Below are 9,242 nucleotides of genomic sequence, written 5' to 3' on the forward strand. Positions count from 1 at the left end.
AGAATAAAGAAAAAAGAATGAAAAGAAATGAATACAGCCTAAGAAACCTCTGGGACAAGATTAAATGCAACAACTTTCGCATTATAGGAGTCCCAGAAGGAGAAGAGAGAGAGAAAGGACCCAAGAAAATATATGAAGAGATTATAGTCGAAAACTTCCCTAACATGGGAAAGGAAATAGCCACCCAAGTCCAGGAAGCACAGAGAGTCCCATACAGGGTAAACCCAAGGAGAAACACGCTGAGACACATAGTAATCAAACTGACAAAAATTAAAGACAAAGAAAAATTATTGAAAGCAACAAGGGAAAAATGACAAATAACATACAAGGGAACTCCCATAAGATTAACAGCTGATTTCTCAGCAGAAACTCTACAAGCCAGAAGGGAGTACCATGATATATTTAAAGTCATGAAAGGGAAGAACCTACCACCAAGATCACTCTACCCAGCAAGCATTTCATTCAGATTTGATGGAGAAATCAAAAGCTTCACAGACAAGCAAAAGCTAAGAGAATTCAGCACCACCAAACCAGCTCTACAACAAATGCTAAAGGAACTTCTCTAAGTGGGAAACACAAGAGAAGAAAAGGACCTACAAAAACAAACCCAAAACAATTAAGAAAATGGTCATAGGAGCAAACATATTGATAATTACCTTAAACGTGAATGGCTTAAATGCTCCAACTAAAAAAAACAGGCTTGCTGAATGGATACAAAAACAAGACCCATATATATGCTGTCTACAAGAGACCCACTTCAGACCTAGGGACACATACAGACCGAAAGTGAGGGGATGGAAAAAGATATTACATGCAAATGGAAATCAAAAGAAACCTGTAGTAGCAATACTCATATCAGATAAAATAGACTTTAAAATAAAGAATGTTACAAGAGACAAGGAAGGACACTACATAGTGATCAAGCAATCAATCCAATAAGAAGATATAACAATTATATATATATATGCACCCAACATAGGAGCACCTCAATATATAAGGCAAGTGCTAACAGCTATAAAAGAGGAAATCAACAGTAACACAATAATAGTGGGGACTTTAACACCTCACTTACACCAATGGACAGATCGTCCAAACAGAAAATTAATAAGGAAACACAAGCTTTAAATGACACAACAGACCAGATAGATTTAATTGATATTTATAGCACATTCCATCAAAACAGCAGATTACACTTTCTTCTCAAGTGCACACGGAACATTCTGCAGAATAGATCACATCTTGGGTCACAAATCAAGCCTCAGTAAATTTAAGAAAATTGAAATCATATCAAGCATCTTTTCTGACCACAATGCTATGAGATTAGAAATCAATTACAGGGAAAAAAACGTTAAAACACAAACACATGGAGGCTAAACATGTTACTAAATAACCTAGATATCACTGAAGAAATCAAAGAGGAAATCAAAAAGTACCTAGAGATGATTTACAACGAAAGCACAATGATCCAAAACCTATGGGATGCAGCAAAAGCAGTTCTAAGAGGGAAGTTTATAGCAGTAGAAGCCTACCTCAAGAAACAAGAAAAATCACAAATAAACAATCTAACCTTACACCTAGAGGAACTACAGAAAGAAGAACAAACAAAACCCAAAGTGAGTAGAAGGAAAGAAATCATAAAGGTCAGAGCAGAAATAAATGAAATAGAAACAAAGAAAACAATAGCAAAGATCAATAAAACTAAAAGCTGGTTCTTTGAGAAGATAAACAAAATTGATAAACCATTAGCCAGACTCATCAAGAAAAAAAGGGAGAAGACTCAAATCAATAGAATTAGAAATGAAAAAGGAGAAGTAACAACTGACACTGCAGAAATACAAAAGATCATGAGAGATTACTACAAGCAACTCTATGCCAATAAAATGGACAACCTGGAAGAAATGGACAAATTCTTAGAAATGCACAACCTGCCAAGACTGAATCAGGAAGAAATAGAAAATATGAACAGACCAATCACAAGCACTGAAATTGAAACTGTGATTAAAAATCTTCCAACAAACAAAAGCCCAGGACCAGATGACTTCACAGGCGAATTCTCTCAAACATTTAGAGAAGAGCTAACACCTATCCTTCTCAAACTCTTCCAAAATATAGCAGAGGGAGGAACACTCCCAAACTCATTCTACGAGGCCACCATCACCTTGATACCAAAACCAGACAAGGATGTCACAAAGAAAGAAAACTACAGGCCAATATCACTGATGAACATAGATGCAAAAATCCTCAACAAAATACTAGCAAACAGAATCCAACAGCACATTAAAAGGATCATACACCATGATCAAGTGGGATTTATTCCAGGAATGCAAGGATTCTTCAATATACGCAAATCAATCAACGTGATACACCATATTAACAAATTGAAGGAGAAAAACCATATGATCATCTCAATAGATGCAGAGAAAGCTTTCGACAAAATTCAACACCCATTTATGATAAAAACCCTGCAGAAAGTAGGCACAGAGGGAACTTTCCTCAACATAATAAAGGCCATATATGACAAACCACAGCCAACGTCGTCCTCAATGGTGAAAAACTGAAAGGATTTCCACTAAGATCAGGAACAAGACAAGGTTGCCCATTCTCACCACTCTTATTCAACATAGTTTTGGAAGTTTCAGCCACAGCAATCAGAGAAGAAAAAGAAATAAAATAATCCAAATTGGAAAAGAAGAAGTAAAGCTGTCACTGTTTGCAGATGACATGATACTATCCATAGAGAATCCTAAAGATGCTACCAGAAAACTACTAGAGCTAATCAATGAATTTGGTAAAGTTGCAGGATACAAAATTAATGCACAGAAATCTCTGGCATTCCTATACACTAATGATGAAAAATCTGAAAGTGAAATCAAGAAAACACTCCCATTTATCATTGCAACAAAAAGTGTAAAATATCTAGAAATAAACCTATCTAGGGAGACAAAAGACCTGTATGCAGAAAACTATAAGACAGTGATGAAAGAAATTAAAGATGATAAAAACAGATGGAGAGATATACCATGTTCTTGGACTGGAAGAATCAACACTGTGAAAATGACTCTACTACCCAAAGTAATCTACAGATTCAATGCAATCCCTATCAAATTACCAATGGCATTTTTTACAGAACTAGAACAAAACTTCTTAAAAGTTGTATAGAGACACAAAAGACCCCGAATAGCCAAAGCAGTCTTGAGGGAAAAAAACAGAGCTGGAGGAACCAGACTCCCTTACTTCAGACTATACTACAAAGCTACAGTAATCAAGACAATATGGTACTGGCACAAAAACAGAAAGATAGATCAATGGAACAGGATAGAAAGCCCAGAGATAAACCCACGTACCTAGGGTCAACTAATCTATGACAAAGGAGGCAAGGATAAACAATGGAGAAAAGGCACTCTCTTCAATAAGTGGTGCTGGGAAAACTGGACAGCTACATGTAAAAGAATGAAATTAGAACACTCCCTAACACCATACATAAAAATAGACTCAAAATGGATTAGAGACCTAAATGTAAGACTGGACACTATAAAACTCTGAGAGAAAAACATAGGAAGAATACTCTGACATAAATCACAGCAAGATCTTTTTTGATCCACCTCCTACCGTGATGGAAATAAAAACAAAAATAAACAAATGGGACCTAATGAAACTTAAAAGCTTTTGCAAAGCAAAGGAAACAACAAATAAGACAAAAAGACAACCCTAAGAACAGGAGAAAATATTTGCAAATGAATCAACGGACAAAGGATTAATCTCCAAAATATATAAACAGCTCATGCAGCTCAATATTAAAAATCAAACAGCCCAATCAAAAAATGGGCAGAAGACCCAAATAGACATTTCTCCTAAGAAGACATACAGATGGCCAAGAAGCACGTGGAAAGCTGCTCAACATCACTAATTATTAGAGAAATGCAAATCAAAACTACAGTGAGGTATCACCTCACACCACTTAGAATAAGCATCATCAGAAAATCTACAAACAACAATGCTGGAGAGGGTGTGGAGAAAAGGGAACCCTCTTGCACTGTTGGTGGGAATGTAAATCGATACAGCCACTATGGAGAACAGTATGGAGATTCCTTTAAAAACTAAAAATAGAACTACCATATGACCCAGCAATCCCACTACTGGCATATACCCAGAGAAACCCATAATTCAAAAATACACATGCACCCCACTGTTCATTGCATCACTATTTACAATAGCCAGGTCATGGAAGCAATCCAAATACCCATTGACAGATGAATGGATAAAGAAGATGTGGCACATATATACAATGGAATATTACTCAGCCATAAAAATGAATGAAATTGGGTCATTTGTAGAGACATGGATGGATCTAGGGACTGTCATACAGAGTGAAGTAAGCCAGAAAGAGAAAAACAAATATTGTATATTAACACATATATGTGGAACCTAGAAAAATGGTACAGACGAACCAGTTTGCAGGGCAGAAATAGAGACACAGATGTAGAGAACAAATGTATGGACACCAAGGGGAGAAAGTGGCAGAGAGGGGTGGTGGTGTGATAAATTGGGAGATTGGGATTGACATATATACATTAATATGTATAAAATTGATAACTATTAAGAACTTGCTATATAAAAAAATAAGTAAAATTAAAAAATTTAAAAAAAACACTATGAAATGAATTCAATAAAAAATGAACTTGAATACATATTTTTTTCCTGCATACATAAGTATCTGCTCTAATTTCTGCCTCTAAAAGCTGTTGCTTATTTTGTTTCAGCTTTAACCCTTAAATATAGTAAAAGAATGATCTCACTTGGAATGTTCATTAGTTTAACAGCAGGGGTCAAGCTAATCTCCTTCAAACCCCATATTAAACTTAATTTACAGTATTTAAGATGCTTTAATAAGGATGTCTCTTGGAGGGAGAAATGTTGATCTAGAACTTAGGGTCTCTTGGGAGAACAAACCAGCCAGAGCCCAGACTGAGAATGAGCTTGCCACATTTTTCTGAATCAGAAGTCAGCTCTATTCTACAGTGACCTTGGGAAAGTAATTTTTGTCATCCTGGGATGCAGATATACATGATAGAGGGCAGCTGCACTCATTATAAATATCCTGTAAGGTAGGCAAAATGCTGCACTGTAACTCCTGTAGCCAGGAAAGAGAGGGCTTCTGTGACCTTTTGAGAATATGCTGTTCACCCCAAGGAGCCCTGAGTAATTAAAACAGGGAGTTAGCACTTCTCACAGGAGAGATCAATTTACCCTGAACAGCCCAAAGCATTTTATCACCTGTTCTCGTCTCTTGCTCTGGACGATGGAGGGTGGAGAACGGGGGACCCAGCGAGGGGGTGGCTGAAGAAGGAGCAGTAATCTGAGAAGGAAAAACAAAAATAGAGAGGAGGATAAAGGGAGGAAAGAAAGAAGAGCCGGCTTTGGGAGGCCCTGTGGCACTTACTGGCAGTCGTATTCTCAAAAGCCTCGTGGAGGGCTATTTCAGTCTGTTCCCGTTATAGAAGCAGATCCTAGCGTGGCCCCGAGGGAGGGTACTGAAACCGGCCTTGACCACCACTCCTCGTGTCATTTTCTTTCTCAAGAATCTACAGTGATTCTTGAGAAAGAAATCACTTTCATTTTGACTCTTAGGACCTTTGGATGTTCAGCTCCACCCTCACCCTGCCTATGTGAGTTCCAGCTACCCCTCCGGCTGTCTTCTCAGCCAGGCTGCCCTCCTGCCTAAAAGCCCCACAGCCACACCTCCTTCTCCTCTCCTGTGGCTTTCCCTCCTCTCTTCCGTTGCACGTATCTAAAACACGTCCATCCTCTTAGGTCAAGATAGAATGTATTTCAGAATAATAACTTACATTGCATAAAGCTTTATACCAAGCACTTAAACATGTACCATCCTCACCTGAGCCGTTGTTTCCTGGGACATTTCCTTGACTATCTGGGTCCACATCCATCTCTCCCATATTCTATCTCCTGAAGCACTTGTTCACTGACCCACCTCTACAGAATCAATCTCTAGGGAAGAGAAACTGAGGCGATAGAATGAACTAAGGAGGCAGAATGTTGACTCTTGCTATTTACTTTATATTTTTCCATATTGTTTCTACATTTTTACAGTGACCATATACACCTTTTATACTAAAATTAGTGAGGGAGGGCATATATGTTTGTCAAGCTCCCAGATGATGCTGATGGTGTAGGAACCATAGGTTGCCACAGTCATTTGAACAATGATTCAGACACATGTCTTCTTACATTTCTCAGCTCTTCAATGAGGTAGAAAGTTACTCAAGAGCAAGAACTAGCCCTGCACTTTTCCTATCTCTCCAGTGCTAGAAATGCCAGGCTCAAAGCAGGTGCTCAATAAATAAATAAATACCTGAATGGGTTTGAATAGACTCCCCATAAAAATAGGAAAAAATTAAATAAGGATACACATGACATGGTACATTTGAAGAAAAAAGAAAACTTTATAATTAGTGGGTTAAAGAAAGATGTAATAGTAAGACAGAAGAAATACTCAGGTGACTTAATAGAGCACAGGATGGTCAGAGATCAGCATCAGTGTTTTGTTTTAGATCTAGAAGCAAAGGATCTTTGAAGGCATCAATTAACTTGTAGCATGAAAAAACTATGAGGTTGTTCTCTTTTTAACCTGGCTCATTCTTGAAGTGATGTGTTCAGTTATAAATTCTATAGCTAAAGAAGAAATCTGAGTAGTTGGGAAGAGTTAAGAAAAGGATCAAAACGTATATACATTGCCAGTGGGAATGTAAAATAATGCAGCTGCTTTGGGAAACAATCTCACAGTTCTTCAAAAAGTTAAACATAGAATTAACATATGGCCTAGCAGATCCACTCATAGGAATTTACTCAAGAGAATTGAAAACACATATCCATACAAAAGTGTGTACAGATATGTTCATAGCATCATTCTTCAGACTGGCCAACGGATTACCATGACCGATGATGAATAAACAAAATGTAGTATAACCAAACAACGGGACATTATTTGGCCATACAAAGAAATGAAGTACTGATCACTTTACAACATGGATGAACCTGCTTTAAAAACATGCTAAGTGAAAGAAGCCAGACACAAAAGGCCATGAACTCTTTGATTCCATTAGTATGAATGTCCAGAATTGGCAAATCCATAGATTAGAAATTACTGGATTAGAAATTATTGGGTCTGAGAGAAAGAGGGATGGGAAGTGACTGCTGGTGAGTATAGAATTCTGGAATTATATTGTGATGATGGTCACACAAAATTCTGTGAATATACTAAAAACCAATGAATTGTATACTTTAAAAGGCTAAATTTTATGGTATGTGAATTATATTTTAATAAAGCTGTTATTTTTTAATGAAAAAAAATCAAGAGGGAACATGGGGAGGGTGGAAATGCGGGCAGAAGGATCGCCAAAATGTTAAAAAAAAAAAAAAAAGGAGAGAGAGAGCGATACAAGGGAGCTGGTTTACTAAGGGCTGTCTTTTTAGGCACAGTTGTTTTTTTTAACTTTTTTTAATGTAAAAAATGATGGCTAGCTGAAGAGAAAATTAGAAGACATAGACTGTAAATACAACCTAAGGAGTTTAGATGCAAGCTTTTCCTATCAGTACAGAAGTTGGAATAAGAGGTTTTCATATCTCTCTTTTGGGGAAACTTAAACAGTGCTTAGAATAGGTCTTACGTGTCAGAAAAATTTGTGGGAGCCCTTCCTGAAATGGGAGAGGGATGAATTACATGACCTTTTGTGGTCTTTGCTCTCTTTCTCAGAACAGTTAGTCCTCAGTATTCGATGCCACTCTCTGCCTCCAGAGCGCTGAAATAAGAGAGGAGATGCTTCTGTTTCTTGAAAAGTTTTATTTGGTTTCTATTCAGTCATAACCACACATTCCTCTTAAGACTGTAAAAGTCTTCTCCTCTAAACAATTAACTTTTTATTTAAAAAAAAAACGTTGAAGCAGTACTTGCAACCTATTATTTCAACCAGTTGTGCAAAGAAAGTAAATTCAGGTTATGTATAGTTACCTCTATGCATGTTATTAATATGAATACCCAGAATGTACTTGGCCTGGTAAATAGTTTTTAAACCTCCATAAGCCTTTGAATTCAGTTTTATTTGAAAAGTAAAATGATATCATCCTCACCCATATTTTCCAGGGATCAACCACCTCTTCTAAGCATTCCTATTGCCTTCCAGTGCTCTTTGCTTTAGGAGAAAACAAGTACCTGTTTTGGGTCCACTCAGCAACTTCTTCCTCATTCTCTGCCCAGATTCCCATGAAAATAAAACAAACTGGGAGACATGATTAGAACAAGGAAGTCTCTTTTGGCCCTGCTATCAGATTCAGATCAGATCATTTCTAGTCTTTTTCTCTGGTCAGGTCCAGTAGGGCTTCATTTTAGGCAAAGTCACTATAGATGCTCTCAGTTTCACCATCACACACATTCAACATTCATTCATTGAGTAAATATTGAAATCTAAACCTTCCTATTTTGGGTGAGGAATGTAAACCTCCAATTCCAATATCCTCAAAAGTTCACTGAATAAATGGATTGTGGTTCTAGAGCCAGATATGGATAAAATTTGAGTTGCTGAGAACGTTGACTAAAGAGAATCCTGCGCCAAGACATGAAGCATTTCTCCTCCTCAGGATGGGTTCCTGCTCCTGTCCTGTTAAGCAAGGGCATGGTCAAACTGCCCTTTCTCCACGCCTTCAAGTCCGTCAGCCCAGGTCGAGGTTGGCATGCTCCGATACGGGTCCAGAAGAATCCGGAAGCACCTGACTATGAGGATGCCCAAGAAAATAAACAACAAAATCACAAAAACAAATGTGGTTTTCTGCTCCAGAGACATGCTAGAATCTGATGACACGTTCTCAAGGGGCACTAGGGGTGAAGGGACAGGCTGTCCTCCATCCATCGTCCAGGGAAGCTGGAGCACAGGGTCTCCCAGGTTCCTTCTCTTCCATCATCAGCCTGCTGAGATCATGGTGGCTGCACCTTGAAGAAGCTGCAGAATAAAGAAAGGGAAGGAGAAAGAGTAAACACCAACAGGCAACTTTATTTCTAGGCTCACCATCATATTTTTCAGAGAAAAGAAGGAATCTCTAAACTTTCTCCAAGGGCTGGGCCAAAAGAAAGCCATGTAGTGATAGAAGAATAGATGCCTAGGCAGTGCCTACCATGTTCCCTCTTGTCTTTTCATATCCTATTCAGGACCCCTCCCTTTGGTCCCTGCCAT

The 9,242-nt window shown here is 38.0% G+C and overlaps 1 protein-coding gene across 1 annotated transcript; it reads right to left on the minus strand.

Annotated features, from left to right (window-relative positions):
- Positions 1 to 8,675: 8,675 nt before the first annotated feature.
- CTXN3 (cortexin 3) lies at positions 8,676 to 8,921 on the minus strand (the record flags this gene model as incomplete). The annotated part of the gene is made up of 1 exon (XM_082622902.1): positions 8,676 to 8,921. The coding sequence occupies one exon, from the start codon at positions 8,919 to 8,921 to the stop codon at positions 8,676 to 8,678; it is 246 nt and encodes an 81-aa protein (XP_082479028.1).
- Positions 8,922 to 9,242: the final 321 nt, after the last annotated feature.

This window comes from Mesoplodon mirus, assembly GCF_964341445.2.
Source record: "Mesoplodon mirus genome assembly, chromosome: 5".
Taxonomy (NCBI): domain Eukaryota; kingdom Metazoa; phylum Chordata; class Mammalia; order Artiodactyla; family Ziphiidae; genus Mesoplodon; species Mesoplodon mirus.